Source organism: Zeus faber (assembly GCF_960531495.2).
Source record: "Zeus faber genome assembly, chromosome: 5".
Classification (NCBI taxonomy): domain Eukaryota; kingdom Metazoa; phylum Chordata; class Actinopteri; order Zeiformes; family Zeidae; genus Zeus; species Zeus faber.
Genome location: NC_137192.1, coordinates 2,160,241 through 2,180,684, shown reverse-complemented (window position 1 = coordinate 2,180,684; position 20,444 = coordinate 2,160,241). Strand labels below are relative to the sequence as shown.

At 46.1% G+C, this 20,444-nt stretch overlaps 1 protein-coding gene across 1 annotated transcript in view; it reads left to right on the top strand.

Moving 5' to 3' along the window:
• LOC307231045 (receptor-type tyrosine-protein phosphatase gamma-like) overlaps positions 1 to 20,444 on the top strand; it is a 377,917-nt gene that overhangs the window by 323,258 nt on the left and 34,215 nt on the right. The window contains exons 14-15 of the mRNA XM_080001587.1: positions 12,788 to 12,826; positions 16,040 to 16,131. Of these exons, the coding sequence (XP_079857713.1) occupies positions 12,788 to 12,826; positions 16,040 to 16,131 (131 nt within the window). The remainder of the gene's footprint in view (positions 1 to 12,787; positions 12,827 to 16,039; positions 16,132 to 20,444) is intronic.

Here is a 20,444-nt window from a genome sequence, read left to right as displayed (position 1 = left end):
GAATTGAATCTAGCCTTGATAGAAAAGATAGATAAGATAAGATAAACATTTATTAGTCCCACAACAGGGAAATTTATGTCGTTCTAGCAGCAAAAAGGGGACAGCAGAAAATAAAAAGCATATCAAGTACAGACTCTAAACAATATAAAATATATAGAAGCATAAAAATAAAAAAATCACCATAAATAAGAACCAGATGGTACTAAGTGTATTGCACATATCTTGACACATTGCACATCAGGGACTGCACTTTCTTTTTTTTTTTTTTTTTAATATAAAATATAGGCTATTTAATAAGATAAGATAATCCTTTATAAATTCCACAATGGGGAAATTTGCATTCTTAGAGCAGCAAAGGGGATAGCACAATAGCAAGGAGGATTTGTTAATTAGTAATTATAGATTAAAAATATAATAAATAACTAAACAGACAGCAAGATATAATGAATAAGCAGACAATGCAGTTAACTATACATTATACAGTGATATTGCACATGAGTGAAATATCAATTTTGTTGTGTGTGTTCTGCTGGGAGCAATGTTGATTGTGAAGTCTGACAGATGCAGGAAGGAAGGACCTGCGGTATCTCTCCTTCACACACCCGCAGGTAAATCAGCCTGCCACTGAAGGAGCTGCCCAGTGCTGTCAGAGTATCCTGCATGGGGTGGGACATGTTCTCCATCAGGGATGATAGCTTAGCCATCATTCTTCTTTTTCCCACAACCTCCACTGAGGGGGCATTCCAGGACAGAGCTGGCCTTCTTAAGGCTGTTAAGTCTCTTCCTGTCAGCAGTGGAGATGCAGCAGCCCCAGCAGACCACTCCATGGAAGATGGCTGATGCCGCCATAGAGTCAAAAAGGTCCAAAAAGTAGTTTAGTATAGTTCCAATAGGAGTTTCCTCGGCATACTCTGTAGAGCCTGATCTGTTCTTTCTTATATAGTGCATTCATCTTGTGTCTTTTTTTTTTTGCATAACCACAATCAATCCCCCTTTTTAGTGAACTATTTTACCATGTTTTGGTCTATAAACAACTAACTAGTAGTTTGTCTTCACAGAGACAAATAAACAAACAACAAACCAACAAACCAAACAACAACATGTATATGGAAAAACACAACCATCAGAAAACATGTATCGAAAAAACAGAGTTAATTAGGCCCAGGAAAACTGTAACAGCAATTGGGCATATGGCCTCTTCATGTCATAGTTATGGCAGTAAATGAGGGAGTGTGTGAGGGAAAAGGAGAGGGATGCAACCAGGAGGTTGCTGAGGTGCATTTAAAACAGCGTCTGTGATGAAACCGCCTGTATGTGTGTGTGTGTGTGTGTGTGTGTGTGAAGTGTCCACCGGTGAGTGTACAGGACTTATCCCAATTGGTTCTGGTGTATAAAGTCGTATAGTGTATATGTCATGGCGCTTCCAAGCAGCTGAAAGGGCCCCGTAGCCACCCCTGAGCCCCAGGGCCGCAGGAAAGCCAGAGCACACAACCCAGTCCCAGGGAGCGCGAGGAGACACCGCACCCTGAGGCGCACAGATACAACCCACCCCAATGTGCAGGAAAATGATGCAGCCTCAGGCGTAGAGCCCGGGCTGCTGGCACCAGGCATGGACTGCAGACCCAGAGTCAGGCACCACGCCGACAGACCGACACCCCGCCCTAACCGCCCGCCCCGCAGGCGAGCCAGCAGGACCCCCATGCCCACCCCATGGGCATGCGCCTTGTGCAAGAGCGAGGCCCACCCCACGACAGCCAACCATACGTCCCACCAGGCCGCTAACCCAGAGGGCCCATCCATGTAGCCGAGTATGCTCAGCCCAGGGCACCCGAATTTTAGCCCCTCCCCCCACCGATGCCAGCAGGCTGCCAGATATATGGGCCTTCCACCACCCCCAGCACCTGAGGCACCCGCCACAGAGAAGCCGCGCAGCAGGAGCAAAGGCCAATAGCCGCCACCCACACCCCAACCCACACCCACAACAGCAAGCGGCCCCCCAGGGGCCCTGGAAGGAGGCCACAGCCCGCCTTCCGCAGCCCTGCCAGGTCGCAGCACACCAGAAACCACCAGGCTCAAGCTGCCAGGACTCGAGCTCAGCTGGCAGGGGCCCACCCGGCTGGGCCAACCATGCCCCCACACCAACCTGCCAGCGTCGTGCCATTCCGGAAAACCCCAGTGCTCAATGTGTGCTGTTGGCGATTGCAGTTAGAATTCTGGGGTGTGGGGGTGCGAGTCCTCTAAGCAAGTCTAACCCGAATCACTCGCACCCCTCCTGCCCTGCAGGCCCTGGTCTGGTGGAGTGTTTTTCGGAGTAGGATTGGTTTGCGATTGTATGTGTTCTAAGTTAATATGAGTGGAATTAAAATTTGCGGGACGGACGAGAAGCACGTCGGGACAGGAGCGTAACGGGCAAGATTGCAGGCCGCCCGCAACATCCATAGCTTGCACCTCACCCATCCCACAAACCCTAGGCCTATTGTGTGGTGTATGTACTGAGTATGAGTTTTGGCACTGGGAGAGATAGGCGAAGCGCATCAGGCCCCTGGTCAGTCCCCAGCCACCAGCATGTGGACCACAGAACAGAGGGCGGCAGACGGCCCCCCCATCCACAGCCTGCCCCCCCAGCGCAAGTGCCCTGGGCACCGAGAGCGCGGTGTATTCTATTAATAAATGTAACAATTGGATGTGAAAGAAAGAAAGAGTCTTTATTTGTCACGCAACACACCACACTACAACACATGCTTGCACACACACACACACGCACATGCTTGATGGTGGCCGGTGAAATGGCTCCTCTGCATTTGACCCATCCTGGCTTGTCCTTCCTCCGGGGCCACAGCCAGGAGCAGTGGGCAGCATACGTGGACGTGCCCGGGGACCAGGTGATAAGTGTCCATCGCTGGTCAGACGATGATGGGTGCATGTTTTTGGTGGGGGTCCTTACTGACGTGAGGTGGAGGAAACCCCATGTGAGCACGGGGAGAACATGCAAACTCCACACAGAAAGGCTCCTATTTGGGAGATAACCCGCCGGAGCACGGTGCCAACAGCGCCCCAGGCGGGAATCGAACCCAGGACCTTCTTGCTGTGAGGCAGCAGTGCAATGCACTGCACAGTTTAACATTTATCTGCTATTTATATATCAAACTCAGCTTTGAAAATACGTTGAGAGATAAAAAAAAATCCCCACAAAGGAACACGAATCTGGAAAAATTTTCCTTCTAGAAAGGTTTTTTCAACTTAATTTTAGAATCCCCCCAACAGCAAGTACCATAACGGGCACTGCATTGTCTTTAGTGATGTAAACAGGTCCACCTCCGCCTGGCAGATCTGCCTCCAGATGTCTCCCACCACCTGGGGGTGAAGCCACCAGTCTGCAGCCCAGGAGTTCCCTCTGGACATCATGTTCGCACCATGGTTGAGGTAGCCAGGGATGTGGACCATCCGGAAGGAGAGGAAGTTCAGCTACTTATAGAGCAGTAAACAGTTTGCCATATGACACAGGGGGAGGGACAGGAACCTGCACTGGCGATTGATGTATGCAATCGTCGACATGTTATCAGAACATGTCGGCTCTGAGGGCTGGCAGGAGGTACTGAAGAGTTAATAGCTAATAGCACCATGTGCAGCTCTAGCACATTTATCTGGTTCTTCGCCTGTGTTATCGTCCACCCCCCGTTGGCTGTTGCGCCATTGTAGACGGCTCCTCACTCCGTGGTGGTTATGGTGATATAAATGCTCCCCAGTGTTGATCCTGGAACTGTGCACTTCTCCACATTGACAAGGCCCTCTTGCACCTCGGTGACACCGTCACCCTGCGGTGCTTGTCTTTCACTGGGTGATGAGGCTTGGTCGTACACCACCAATAAAACATCCTGGCTCGCAGCATGCTGAGTGGTAGCGCCACGGCTGCTGACGCCATCATGCCCAGTAGTTTATGACACGATAGTAACTGTCCGGATCTGAACTGTGATGCACATGACTTGATGTCCTGAGCCCTGGTTGGGGCAAGGCGGACCATCATAGAAACCGAGTCCAATTCCATGGCCTGAAAAGGGGTGTATTGGCTGGGAATCAATACGCTTTTCTACATGTTGACAGTGAAGTCCAGACCTCCAGGTAAGAAAGGGTTGATCTGGCTGCAGATGACCCAGTCGTCCAGGTAGTTGTGCATTCTCACCTTCTACTGGTGTAGTGGTGCTATCACCGTTTACACACATTTTGTGAAGACCCATGTGGCTAGAGAGAGACTAAATGGGAATATGAGGAACTCAAAGGCTCTCCCCTGAAAGGCAAAGCGTAGGTACTTACTGTACGGGGTTGGATAGAGATTTGAAATTATGCGTCTTTCAGACCTAACTTCACAAAACAGTTATTTGGTTGAATAAACCTCATGACTTGATGTGTGCCAGCATTTAAAATAAAATTTTCATCAGATGGTTCAAGCGAAAGTTCCCATCTCTTTTTGGGCTCATGAAGTATCTGCCGTAGTGTCCTAGCACCTCCCTCCGCTGGCATGCTCTGTATCGCTCTAGCAGAGAATCTATTTCTCTGCTAGAATCTGTACCTTTCGGGTCCACAGATTCAACCTTGCCCCTGAAAGCGGTCGAGGGATGGACAACTGGATGATGTAGCCCTCGGTGACCATCCTCCGGATCCATGGACTTGTCGTGCACATGCGTCAATTCCGAGCTTCAAACTTGAGTGTTCTGTGAATGCGCCGATGTAGTGCGCAATCCGGTTCAACCAGTGGATCCACGGTTCTGATGTGTACGCGCTCACCCATCGGGCACCCCACAGGCGCGGCACTCGATGGGTCAGGCGCGTGCCCGCTCATGGCCAATTGATGCCTCATGGGTGACATGCTCTGATAAAAATTCTCCGCAGCTGTCCTGCTGCCCCCTTCCCCTCTCTGCAGCTTTGTCTCTGCCGTGTGTCTACCACCTTACTGGGAGGAAGCCGTGCAGGGGATCCAGGACTGATGAGCCACCCGGCTCTTATTCTCCTCCTCGGCGGGGAGGCCTCAAATCACCTGACCAGTGTGTGAGCCGAAAAGTGATTCTCCCAAACCTTCGTCAGCTCTGTGTGTACCTTGTGAAAGAGTGGGATGGTCGGTGTGTCCTGGTGGGGGGCTCCAACATAGAACTCCCTGTCCAGCATGGACACAGCCATGTCCAGGACTGCTGTGGTGGGGAGCTGGTGCCTGGAGCTCACCCGGAAGCTGGGGAGGCTCTCAGACTCGCCCGGCTTGTCCGAGTCCAACGACTCCGTCTCAGCCTCAAAGCATATCCCCTGCTGCGGTTCCTCCGGGATATAACTTGGGAAGGAGACCAACGGAGGTGTCAGGATAGCACCAGGAGGAGTGGCAGCGTGAACAGGACCAGCTCCTGTGATAATGCTAGCGGGCTCGTCCTCCGACAATGCTCCTTAGTCTGTGTCCTCCCCGCGCCAGCGTGCCACCGCTCTCCTGACAGTAGACAGGGACTGGTGAACACTCCAAGGCATCCTCAAGGAGTGCCACCTCGGCGTTCTGCCTATCCAGGCACGCGGTGCAGACCGATGGTGGTTGTGGAAATACAAGATCTCATGTGAATTCTTCTTATGCAAAGTAAGAAAAGAGGACACATGCTCAGCATCACTTCCTCTGCCTTTCATGTGTGAATGCAGAGTGTTTCGATTGGATTACATGATCTCAGCAAAGATAGTGTACCCTTTTTTACTAAATTACAGCACCTAGCCAGCTCAATTCCAACACAGTCAGCAAACACCAGTGTGAAGGTAAACTAAAAGCAGTTGGTTCCCCAAAAATTAGACGTTGCACACTTTGGGAAAAAAGGATGGATGTCCCAGCCCACTACTTCTAAATAAACTTTGCCCTCCCCGTACATTCATCCAACACATTTCTCCATCATTTGTTAATTAAAGTCATGTTTATATCCCAGGTGAGACATTTCTCAGTTGAAAGCTTGGCCAGTCTAGACAAAGCCTTTCACTTGTGTTGGCCATTGTGCTTACTGTCATCTTACTGTCTGTCACTGAGAAGAAGAAGAATAATAAGAAGAATCATTTATTATTCGTCTCACAGAAGCAACTGCATTCAACACACGCATGCATGGAGTGGTGATGACCACAAAAATACGCAGGGAGTGGTAGCTGGAGAAAATTTGCCTCTGCGTTTCTCCCATTCCAGCCGTCCTTCCTCCAGGGCCACCCAGGAGCAGTCAGTGATCAGGGACCAATTCCAGGTGTGAAATCATGTCCTGGTCAGGAATAGGACAGTAAAGTGTTTTGCATGCTTTTAATTGGGGTCATGTTTTTATGTTGGAGGAGACCCATGTGGGCAAATGCAAAACCCACACAGAAAGGCCTGTAATGTAATTGGGAGATAAGCCAATTACAGGCTTTCTATGAGGCAGCAGTGTAAGTACTGTGCCACCGTGCCCTTTGTAATGGGATGAACGGATTAGAAAACCTGTCCATGCTGCGTCATGCATGTCTCCCCGTGACTTTCAGTTGCTATTTTACTATAATTTAGGAAAAACTGCATGCTTTTGTGTAAATACTTTACTTGGAAATAATAGACTTTATCAATTTCCCGACCAGCCTTGAATAAGACGCTGTTGAGTACATACATTTGCTTACGCAGAGGACTTAAGTTGAGTAGACAGTCTTTCAATGTGGCCCAGGACATATTTGTGTTTACACTACTAAAAGTACGTGGCCATATGCGCACCTCCGAATGCGTTATGAGCGATTGGATCTCAAACCGGATTGAGGTCACATTGGGTGGAATTACTACTGGCTTTCAAGCTGTTCATTTGTGATCAGATCACCAAAGACCTGCTAATGGCAGGTGTAAATGGGGTCTTAACTCTGGGCCACACGGAAGAGATTCAAGAGGTTTATTCGTCACATACATAAACATACATTCATACATATAAGCAGTGAAATGTCAAGTGACATCATTAGCGACAGGTCACCAACACGTGTCACCACAAAAGTGTTGCGTCATTTGACAATTCCCCAATTTCTTCCGGGTCTGACTTCATTCTGTCTACGACGCGCTCATGTAAGCAGCATTCTCTAGTCTTTAAACTTCAAATTGTGAAATTTTTCAACTTTCAATGGGTAAGTGAATCTTTGCTTTCATTTTCAACCTTTAATTTTATTTTCATTTGGAGTCTGTTTGTTTATTAACAAACTCTGTTTGTGAGTTTAGTGTTTATTGTTAATATTTCACACAGCAGCTTCTGGCTTAAATACAAAGCATTTTATTGCTGGAATAATTAATAATCCATAAATACATTGTGGCTATTGTGGAAGGTGGTGCTGGTTCTTCTCTGTGGGTCAGAGGGAAAAGCCAGGGATGGCAGTGGTGGCGGGTTCGTCCCATTAACCAGAGGAGGATGCATGAGATTTCCATAATCTATAAATGTGTATTTATTGAGCTGTTTCTGTTATAAAGTGTTTTTTGATCATTTTTTGTTATTAGTTATTTGTGGTTCAATTCTTAAATGAAGATAAACCATCCATCCATCCATCCATTTTCCTCCGCTTATCCGGGGCTGGGTCACGGTGGCAGCAGGATGAGCAAGGAGCTCCAGGCCCCCTTCTCCCCGGCAACATTTTCCAGTTCCTCCTGGGGAACCCCGAGGCGTTCCCAGGCCAGCTGGGATATGTAATCCTTCCAGCGTGTTCTAGGTCTACCCCGTGGTCGCCTACCAGTTGAACGTGCCCGGAAATCCCCAAAGTAAGGCGCCCAGGAGGCATCCTGATCAGATGTCCAAACCACCCCAACAGGGTCCTTTCGATGCAAAGGAGTAGCTCTACTCCGAGCTCCCTCTGGATATCCGAGCTCCTCACCCTATCTCTAAGGCTGAGCCCAACCACCCTATGGAGGAAACTCATTTCAGCTGCTTGTATTCACAATCTCGTTCTTTCAGTCACTAAAGCTCATCACCATAGGTGAGGGTTGGGACGTAGATGGACTGGTAAATTGAGAGCTTTGCCTTCCAGCTCAGCTCCCTCTTCACCACAACGGTCCGGTACAACGCTCGCATCACTGCTGACGCTGCACCGATCCGCCTCTCATGGCCTCAGACTTGGAGGTGCTGACTGTCAACTCTCAACCGCGTCACACTCAGCTGAAAACCGTGCCAGTGCATGCTGGAGGTCAGGGTCTGATGAAGCCAAGAAAACCACATCATCTGCAAAAAGCAGAGATGCAATTCTGAGGTTCCCAAACCGGACACTCTCCTCACCTCGGCTGTGCCTTGAGATCCTGTCAATGAATATCACAAACAGAATCGAGGACAAGGGGCAACCTTGGCGGAGTCCAACACCCACTGAGAACCTGATTGACTTTGTGCTGAGAATACGAACACAGCTCTCACTTTGGTTGTACAAGGCCCGGATGGCTCGTACCAACGGCCCAAGTACCCCATACTCCCTCAGTACCCCCCACAGGATCCCCCAAGGGACGGGAAGGGGGAAGCCTTCTCCAGGTCCACAAAACATATGTAGACTGGATGGGCAAACTCCCCCGACCCCCCCAGCAACCCTGCAAGGGGAAAGAGCTGGTCCACTGTTCCACGTCCAGGACGGAATCCGCATTACTCCTCCTGAATCTGAGGTTTGACAATCGGCTGGAGCCTCCTTTCCAGCACCCTGGAGTGAAATTTCCCAGGGAGGCTGAGCAGTGTGATACCCCTATAATTGGAGCACACCCTCTGGTCCCCCTTTTTAAGAATGGGAACCACCACCCTGGTCAGCCACTCCACAAGTACTGTACCCGACATCTACGCGACACAGAAGAGGCGGGTCAACCAAGACAGCCCAACAATGTCCAGAGCCTTCAGCATCTCAGGGCAAATCTGATCCACCCCCAGCGCCTTGCCCCCGAGGAGCTTTTTAACTGTCTCAGAGACCTATGCCAGGCATATGGACGAGACTCCCCCTGAGTCTTCAGACTCTGTCTCTTCCCCTGAGGACATATTGGTCAGGTTCAGGAGTTCCTCAAAGTGCTCTTTCTAGCGACCGACAATATCCCCAGTCCGGGTCAGCAGTTCTTCTCCCCGGCTGAACACAGCCTGAGCCAAGCCTTGCTTTCCTTTCTGAGTCACCGAACAGTTTGCCAGAACTTCCTTGAGGCCAACCGAAAGTCCTTCTCCCTAGCCTCCCCGAACTCCTCACACACCCCCACTTTTTGCTTCAGTGACCCCCGAAGCCACAGCCCTACTAGCCTGCCGGTACCTGTCTGCTGCCTCGGGAGTACTCAGGGGGCCAGCCAAACCAGAAAGGCCTCCTTCTTCAGCTTGACGGCTTCCTTCACCGCTGGTGTCCACTAACGGGTTCTTGGGTTACCGCCACGACAGGCACCGACTGCCTTCTGACCACAGCTCCTAGCAGCCCCCTCTGCAATGGAGGTTTTGAACAAGACCAACTCGGCTTCCATGTCCCCAACCTCCCCTGTGATGTGCGAAAAATTCTTCCAGAGGTGGAAATTGTTGACCTCGCGGACAGGGGCCCAGTTCACCCTCACTACACATTTGGGTTTACCAGGTCTGTCTGGCAACCTCCCCCGCTATCTGATCCAACTCACCACCAGGTGATAATCAGTTGACAGCTCTGCTCCTCTCTTGACCCGAGTGTCCAAGACATACGGCCACAGATCTGATGACACTACCACAAAGTCGATCATTGATCTTTGATCTAGGGTGGTCTGGTACCACGTACACTTATGAGCCACCCTATGCTCGAACTTGGTGTTCATTATGGCCAATCCATGACTAACACAGAAGTCCAATAACAAAGCACCACTCTGATTCAGATCAGGCAGGCCGTTCCTCCCACTTACCCCCTTCGAGGTTTCTCCATCATTGCCCACGTGAGCGTTGATGTCTCCCAGTAGAACTATAGAGTCCCTAGGCTGAGCCCCTTCCAGGACACCACCCAGAGACTCCAAGAAGGCCGAATACTCTCAACTGGTGTTCGGTGCATAAGCACACACAACAGTCAGAGCTTTCCCCTTTAAAACTTGTAGTCGCATAGAGGCGAGCCTCTCATTCACTGGGGAGAACTCAAACATAGCAGCACTCAGCCGGTGGCTCATGAGTATCCCCACACCTGCCCGGCCCCTCTCACCCTGGGCAACTCCAGAATAGGAGAGAGTCCAGCCCCTCTCCAGGAGTTTGGTTCCAGAGCCAGTGCTGTGCGTAGAGGTGAGCCCAACTATATTTAGTTAGTACCGTGCCACCTTCCGCACCAGCTCCGGCTCCTTCCCCACCAGAGAGGTGACATTCTACGTCCCTAGAACTAGTCTGCGATGCTGAGGATCAGCAAACCCAGGCCCTTGCCTTGCACCCGACCCCAACGCCTATCCCTGCAGGTGGTGGGACCACATGGTGGAGGCTCCATGATGTTTCTTCGGGCTATGCCCAGCCGAGCCCCATGGGTCAAGGCCCGGCCACCAGACGCTCACCGGCAAGCTCCCCTCCCAGGTCTGGCTCCAGGAGGGGGCCCAGGTTTCCCTATTCCGGGCGAGGTACCATATTGCCTTTGGTGTTTTTACATTGGGGTCCTTTGAATCGCTCTTTGTCTGGTCCCTCCCCTGGGACCACTCTGCCTTGGGAGACCCTACCAGGGGCTAATGCCCCCGACAACACAGCTCCCAGGGTCACAGGGACGCACAAACCCCTCCACCGCGGTAAGGTGGCGATTCTTCGGGGGGATGAAGAGAAACATGCAATGGATATATTCTTGTTCATTTGATAAAACAATCATAGCTTAATAATACCTTATAAATAAATTGACAGATTTCTCTACTACAAAAATCTATTGCTTGACAAGTCAATTCGACTAGAGCCCACATGTAGTTGACTCCAAGCAGCAAGTAGACTGTCCCACTTCTGTGGTGCTGACATGTACGGTATACCAGACCATTAAAGTTTATAAATCTACTTCCCAAGTATGAAGTAAAATATAAAGTCTATTCCTGTCCGTGATATTGGTTTTCCTGCGGGAATGATAATATTTTCAGTGAGGTTTAATTTGTTGTGGGGGAAAATCTGTTTGTTAATTTAACTCAGTAGTCCACGTTAGGAATGCACATCAGTGATTTTATATATGTGGTTGATCCATACCAGCCTTGGTAACTAAATATTTTCACTTAATACATCTTTTGAATGGACCTCTATGGGAATCTATGCTCCAGTAAACGTTTACATCCGGAAAAATAGAACCTAGGCGTAAAAAAACTCGAGGGGTTTAGGAGCCTCGCTGTATGCCGCTTTCGTGACGCTTTTGTGACGGCAGCGTATCTGAAGCGTTGCCATGACGCTGATGTGTCGCTTCTGGTGTGGCCCAGGGGTAAGAGTTGATAAATCTTGAAACTTTGTTCACATATTTACATCTCCGTGTCTGGATATTTCAAAGAGTTAGCCGAAAATTGCATCAGATATAATCAAACGCCTTAAATATGTATTCAATAATTTCAATGCTGCATTTTTTTTTAATGATGAAGTCATTGTCTTGATAATTATAAGTAATCACATCATGAATAGTTTTGTATGAGTAGAATCATATATTCGGAAAAAATAATTCTAACGCCTATTAATAGAAAAACAAAACAATACTCAATTATAGGAACTGAGGTAAACGGAAGTTATTAGTTACTTCCACCCCAACTTAATAAAAACAAGTAGTCTTGCCTGCGGTCACCGGCAGCCTTTGACCACTGGAGGGACTTACTCAACCAACATGGTGAATTACTCAACCTACAGTTTAACTTACACACACACACACACACACACACCAACACATACACACTTACACACACACACACACACACACATATATACACACACAACCTGCCCCCACACTAGGGCTAGCCAAAATTATCAATAATCATTGTTGGTTATCTGTGAGCAAAATTGTACTTTATTGATTGAATTGTAGTTGTTATTATATTGTGACAAGTAATGGCATGACCGCGGAAGTGTTTTCTCGAGGAGCAGTCTGAAAAGTTACGTATTATTATTATTATTTTTATATCTTTTTTAAACTACCGTTTCCAACTTTGTGCAGTGTCTCTACAGGTCAATGTGGAATTTTTTGTCACTTTTGTAAATTCATGATATGAGGTCAGATTCCATAGAGCATTTTTGCAAGAATTTTTTGTCACTTCTGTAATTCAAGAGGTCAAATTCCATACTACAGAGTATTATGACGAATAAATTCCTTCCTTATCATCCAGGCCCTGCCACACACCCCGCCCGCTCACATTTGCACACACACTTCACATACACACACTTGGGCCTGGTGGCAGGTGTGGAAGGCGAGGCGTGCTGGGTAATTTAATCCTGTTCTGGAGGAGCAAAGCCCGGGCCATGACCTTGTGTTCCTGCTGGTCCTTCCCCCTGCTGTGTCGCCACTGGCTGACAGCAGTCCACTGGGCCCTCCCACCACCACCACTACCACCACCAACCAATCTTCCTCTGTGGGAAAAGTAGAGAGAGCGGAGAGAGAGAGAGAGGGGGCGGGATTTAAAACAACACAGACCAAAGAGAAGGAGAAAGAGAGGAGGAAAGATCCCCACCGCCCTCCCCATCCCACTCCTAGTGCCAACTCCTCCTCCTCCCTCTTTCCCTTCCTCCCTCTTTCCCTTCCTCCCTCTTTCCTCTGTTGTTCTCTGTCGCACCTTCACTCAGTGGCAACATGCAGGTGCCTCTCGACTGCCTCCCGCTCTCTCTCGCCCCATCTCTCTCTTTCCCTCTTCTCCGTTCGATAGGATGAACGCCTTCTGCTCCTTGCTCTGCATTAAATACAGGTAGGGCTTAGATCCCCCGCCCGCGCACACACACACACACACACACACACACACACACACACACACACACAGGCACACACACACACACAAAAACACACACTCGACCAGAAGCACCTTTGCCCGCACGGTGACCACGAGTAACTTCGTTGTCAATATTGGAACGTGTCACACAGGACCCACCCTCACACACGTCTGAATTAACATCACCTCTCTGTTTTCAAACTATCTTTCTCTTTGTTCATAAACTAAGAAATTTCTACCCAAATAATATGGATGCAACAGAGTATATGTATATATATATATATATATATATATATATATATATATATATATATATACAGTACATTAAAAAGAGGATCTCACTCAGAAAAAAAAAATATTATGTATAAAGTATATATATATATGCACATGTCAGATGTAACATATAATTTACAGCATATGCCTTTTGTTACATGTATTTTTACAGGGCGATTTTTGTTTGCGCTCTCTGAGTAATTTCGTAGGCTCCACGTCAAAGATTCTCAGTGTAAAACCGCCGCACAACGGTCAAGTTGCCATCAATTCCCCTGCATGTCTGTGTTATATATACAGTACATAACCTTAGAGTGATAAATATCTGTATTTGTAATGTATGTACTGTATTTTTGGATTTGGATTTGGAAGTCATCCATAGAGGAATGTTAATAATCTAAACTTTTGTAGTATTGGGCATATTCGGAGACTTGCAGTGCATGGACATGGAGTGCATTGGAAACTCCACTGGCAAAATACTGATCCACCTTGGACCTTTGTAGGATTAACTTTGGGTTTTTTTTTTTTAAAGATGCTTCCTTTGTCCTTGAACTGTGTGTATGTGTGTGTGCATGTGAGGAATTTAGATGGAAATTCAAAAAAATTACATACAGTGCTGTTCAAAAGTTATAGGTACTTTCAATGTTTCACAACAGCATTTGTCTTAGACGTATGGCCCCCACAGAGTTCTGATATCAACATCATCAAGTCAGTCTGGGATTACATGAAGAAACAATTGAGAAAACCCAAATCCCCAGAAGAACGAGAAAGAGAGTTAAGTTCTCCAAGATGCTTGGCATAACCTACCTGCCGAGTAACTTAAAAAACTGTGCAAGTGTATCTTGGAGAATTTGTGCTGTTTTAAAGGCAAAGGGTGATCACATCAAATATTGATTTGATTAAGGTTATTTCTTTTTACCACAATTTGTATGTCGTTAATTGATAAACAAAAACTATTCATGGTATTGGTTTTTTTTAAGGATCCTCACTCACTAAAACCGTTGCATAGTACTGTATATAAGCCAACTAACTAACTAACATCACAAGGTGAATGGGCAGCTAGTAAATTTTAATTAAAGCATTTACAGTATATAGGATTTCCCTCAATGTTAAATGTTGTGGTGAATCTTAAACAAATTTATGAGTTGATTTTTTTTCAATTTGCCATAATGAGCAGATGCATACTGTCAATAATGCCAAAATAGTATGTCCGAGCCATATCATGTGCAGTTAGTATGTGAAGCAGATCTGCCAACCGGCACACATTTTGTGTACCAACTACGCAATTCTTAGTCAAAATACGCAGGTACGAAATGCAAGCTGAAACCACGTCAAACAACGTTTGAATTATATATATATATATATATATAATTGTAATTTTATGATGGAAATCAATCAATCAATCAATCAATACAAAACAGTACCGTTTATGCTACAAACCTCGGATTGGACCAGATGCTACAACTTGCGGTTCTGTAAACCCACCCCTCTCCTCTCACTTAACATCCACTGATCCAGTGGTACTTCACTATCCACCGAGGTGTAACGCTGCATTGCTGAGATAAAATGGAAAGTGGGAGAGTTATAATAAAGCACAAAAATGTGACCGCAATGTTAACATATTAAACGTGAGATGGCCCAGGAACATGAACGGAATTGGTCGGTTTTCACCTGCAGATCAGTGTCAGATATATTTACCGATTCTGTGCCGGTCAAATTTAAGGCGGATACTGTGCTCATGTACTGTACTCGTAAAAAATGCTCCGATACTCAAACCCGATACCAACATAATGTAACGCAGTTGCGTAGTTGACACTCAAAAAAAGAGAGTGAAAAGTTTGACTATTTTTTGAGACTTGGTTCTTGACAAGTCACTCAGTAAAACCTGTCGTTCGATTTGATTCAGTTGGTTTAATGCACGGGGAGTGAAAGAGGACTTCCAGTGAACAAGAGCGAGAAGAGTCAGCCATTTACTTCATTTTTTCTGTAATGATTGCAATTTATTTGCAAAGTACCCTATAAATATAATATAAATCTATATTGCCACTTAAAGTGAGAGACTATCATTTGAAGTTTGAGCTGGACATTTCCATGTGAGTTATATGTTGCGTCCTACTAAAACCCAGGGAGAGTTACAGGTTGAATTATACTGAAACTTTGTGACAGTCCCATATTCTATTTTATTGGAACTCAGTGACAGTTTCATATTCTATTATTGTTCCCTAGTGAATGATTAACAATAATAAACTGTCAAAATCAGCAAGCTCACTATTGTGGTAATTGAAAATTGCAGTGGTAGTCTGTATGTGCAGCTGTCTAATCACTTGAGCATATTCAGATCATGGGATGTGTTTGTTATCGAAATCGGAATCTGCAGGTCAGACAATTGCAATCGGTGCATCTCTAGTTGGTAAACATGTTCGGTAACTTTACGAGATAATACATTTCAAGGGGTATATCCTAATGAGATCAATTTGTATACTGTATATAGTTAGCCATAGTAGCTCGCATTGGATGTGATTAACCTCGTTACGAGACGGCTACGGTGTGAATAACTGATGGAGTCTTTAAGCTCCAGTAACTCAAGCACAACCGAGACTCCCTGGTACACTATTATGCTACTCAAAATATTTTCCCAAGGTTGGCACGTCTGGAAAAGTACCAAGATGATATTCCAAATCTGACAAGGGTATCCCACAATACATTGTGATGGTAAGACGCCGGTGAAAGTTTCTATGCAGTGTTGCCATCAACTCAAGTTATTGCAATGCTTTGAAAGGAAGTTTGGAAGTGGTGCGGCTTTACTATTTTTACTTACATTCTTAAGTACGCTGGACAATGTCCAGTACCTGGTATGTGATGCCAGATGCATCACATGTATAAGCTTTTCTTCCCCTGTCTCTCTCTCACTCTGTCTCTCAGGCGCTGCTTCCAGACTGCCCATTTCTATGTGGAGGACAGCAATTCACCCAGAGTGGTGCCCAATGAGAACATCCCCATTATTCCTATACCAGGTAAAAATTCTGCCACTTTCTGGTTCTCACAAGTTATTTTTTCTTTTGTTTTGTTTTGTTCTTTTTCTTCCTTCTTTTCAATTGTTGGACACACCAATAGTGCATCTTCATTCCTAAGCTATAAGACACATCCTGAGTTTGGATTAATTACTGAACACTGTTAACTATTGAATGTGCTTTTCAAAAACAGCATACACATTATAATCACATGTTCCTTGTATGATGTATTTGTGCGTGCAAAAGAGTTAATACAACTGTGAAAACAACTGGTAAAAATAGACAATTTGCAACCATTTTTTTTCAACCAACATACACTTCATGTCCAAAAGTATGTGGAGCACCACACCCGTATGTGCTTGTTGAACATTTAATTTCAAAACCATGGGAATTATGGAGTTGGTGACCCCTTTGCTGCCCCAACAGCCTCCATTCTTTTGGGAAGGCTTTCCACGAGATTTTAGAACATGGGGCATCACTGAGCTCAGGCTTTATGGAAATTCTTGATGGACCTTGCTTTGTGTACAGGGCCTTATCATGCTGAAACAGAAAAAGCCCTTAAAATGTTTCCACAAAGTTGGAAGCGCACAGTTATCTAGAATGTCATTGTATGCTATAACATTAAGATTTCCCTTCATTGGAATTGATCAAACCATGAAAAACAGCCCATACCATTATTCCTCCACCACCAAACTTTACAGTTGGCACTATGCATTCAGGCAGGCATGGCATGGCAGCCTGGCATCTGCCAATCTCAGGTCCATCAGACTGTCAGATGGTGAAGTATAATTCATCACTACAGAGAACGTGTTTCAACTGCCCCAGAGTTCAATGTGCTTTTCACCACTCCAGCCGACGCTTGGCATTGCGCATGGTGAACTTAGGCTTGTGTGCAGCTACTCGGCCATAGAAACATCTAGGTTGCGTAGGCAACCACGGTTCCCTGAGGAGGGACCAGATCTATTACTCATGGGACAGATCGTCAAATCACGTAATCCAATCAAAAGGCTCTGCATTCACACCTGAAAGGCCGAGGAAGTGATGATACTGTGCTTCCGTCCCACCCTGCGGGTATATATCTTGGCTCGACTTCCGCTTTCTGCTCTTTTGGCTGGTGAGCACCTTGGAAGGGCACTGTACCACAGCTCAGTAATAGATCTGGTTTCTTACCAACAAAACATTCAATGAGGTTGTACTACAGGTACTCCTCACCTAACGACCTACCTGTTTAACGACCGCTCGGACTTACGACCAGCTCTCTGACCAGTTTGTAAGTGCACTGCGTACAATACCTTGGCGTGAGCGCTCTGTGTGCAGCGTCTCAGCATCAAGCATCTCATTGCGCATTACGGTTCTCAGTCTCAGTCTCGTTCCCGCAGTCTTTCAGTATTACCTACACTAGTGTTCGCAATCACCAAGCCCCCTTACCGTGAAATAACACGGGTCCTTGCTTATCGACCAATTCGCTTATAGACCTGGTCCTAGCAACAAAACTCGGTCTTTAGGTGAGGAGTACCTGTATAAACATTTAGAAATGATGGGAACCATTTTAATAAGGCCTGGGTTGGATCTTAGTTCTGTTTCTGAGATGTTCCCTGATGCTAACACCCTATTTCAGATGCCTCTTGGACTTACCTTGCACATCCCTTTATTCATTGCATACACCTGACACAACCAACACCAATTAGCTATTATTTTTATAATGTCATAGTGGTCGTCGAGGTATATTGTATATAAAACTGAGAACTTCTTCTTCTTTCGGCTGCTGCCACAGCTGATCATCTGCCTCCAATACCTTCTGTTCCGCACATCTTCCTCCCTTACACCAACCGCCTGCATGTCCTCCCTCACCACATCCATAAACCTCCTCTTTGGCCTTCCTCTTGTCCTCTTGCCTGGCCGCTCCATCTTCAGCATCCTTCTCCCAATGTAACTCTCATCTCTCCTACACACGTGTCCAAACCATCTCAATCTTGCCTCTCTCACTTTTTTACCAAACTGTCCAACCTGAGCTGTCCCTCTAATGTACTCGTTCTTAATCCTGTCCAGCCTTGATAATCCACTAATAATCAATAATACATCAAAAGATGTATTCAATTGATGCCAAAACTCTAATTAGGAACAAATGATGGCAAAACAACCCGCACTGCGTTCCCTCTTTCCCACCCAGTTAAACATTTCCTCCCAGTGTTTTTGAGAGACCTCCTGGTTGAGGCTATTCTTAACCCCATGGGGGAGTCAAAGTTCAGTGGTCAGCTGACCTGCTGCTCTCAGAAGCCTCCTGTTTCAGTGATAGAGGCAATGGAGCAGTAGCACATGCACACACACACACACACACACACACACACACACACACATATACTGTTTATATTGGGCACACACACATTTGTGACATTTGAGACGATTTTTATGTTGCTTGAACATGTTAACTTGTGATTTAGACAATGTGTGTGGGGGGGTATGATCAAACTGGTAAGACTGGTGCGCACACACACACACATACACATACAGACATACACACACACACACACGTTTCCTTTAAAGCGACCATCCAGGTGAAGATCATCCCTCCATATTCCATGTGATGTGAAGTCACAAAGTGAAACCATTTTGATAGAGTTCAACTTTTAAATGGTACTTGTTTTACACACACCCGGATTCATTATTGTGTAGGGGGGTGTAACCCAAGAAGAACAAAAACTGACATCACTTCTGTAAACAGAAGGATAAACATTTAGCAGACGCTTTTATCCAAAGCGACTTACAATTATTCACGCAGCCATCAGGAGCTTAGTGTCTTGCTCAACGACACTATAGCATGCTAGCAGGAGGAGCCTGGGATTGAACAGCAACCTTTACATTACTAGACGACCAGCTCTACCTCCTGAGCTACCACCCCCACTTACATATGCACATTGATACATTTAATGACACACCAATGTTGATATACAGAGACTCATTTATTGACAGACTACATTATTGCATTCATTGATAACCTGTACATTACGTTCTCTCATTCACCATAGAGGGGTGCAGATACCAGTGTTTTGTTGTGTTGTCCGCACTTTTAACTTCTAAATACTTCCACTTGTATAAAGCATGTTTATTCTTACTGTTAAATTAATACTTTTTTAAAAACAAAGATATTGTGTGTTGATGACACTGTTCAACATTCTCTATAAACACAAGAACAATGCAGAGATTGCCCCATTCAGCAGGGTGTCAAGTGGCCATGTGGCAAGTAGCCATGTGCCTTTGCTGGTCCTCAAAACCCATTTGCATTCTGGGAGCTGGCTGAATGAAGCCAAGTGTGGGGAAAACTTTCAGGGTGATTATCTCAGATGCACAGTTTGCCGCCACCTCATCATTTACAAGTCATGGCTTTAAAAATATTTGCTTGATTCACACAAATTCGCACCTAGTTTTGAAGCTCTGATTCTCCACTTTCACATAGTGTGAAAAAATAAAAAAGTTAAAGGGTAGCAAATGTACCTAAAACCCGCAGTGGGTCACATTTTAATGCCATCTAGGACCCATCTTGATTTATTTTTTATTGAAACAAAGTGCCGTGAAGACTGTTCTTCACACACACACACACACACACACACACACACACACACACACCCACACACACACATTGAGAACAAATAATATTAGCAGAATCACAGAGTAAGACATTTACTTCTTAGGAAAGGATAGAGGGGGGTGAACGTCCCGGGTCAGCTCAGTCAACTCCTGGTTGGCGATGGTGAGGACAATGGTGATGGTGGTGCAAACTGCGAGGGTGAAGGAGCAAAGTCAATGCACCAGAGCTTGGAGTCTGAGTAGAGAATGGAAATTCAGAGGGGCAGTTAGAGGGACCGTGTCCTGTTGGTGACAGTTGCAAAAATGAATGCAAGCAGAGATAGGAAGCCGTGTGGCTGGCCTGCGAGAGTGTGTGGCAGACTGGTTTGGGGGAATTTCAGTTGGTTAAAGGTTAGCTAGCTAGCTAAAGGATGCCCAGTTTGCTTGGGCACAATTATATCCACACGGATATCCAGTCCAACCCGCACTGATGCTGGTGGTATTCTGTCTCTTATATCCATATATCTGCTCAGGCGTCGAAACCTGATTATGGCATAAATGAGGAAGTCAACTAACCTGCACTCATCAAATCATTATTTTTGGGGGAGATAAAGCACCCATAAGTCAGTTAGAGCTCCATCTGCAGAGAGCATGCTAACATAAAGTACAACCATATGTTTGTTGTGGTCATTGTCTGAATAAGGCCAGACCGTAAGCCTAATACATCCAATAATCCTCTTTGAGGCCTTCTG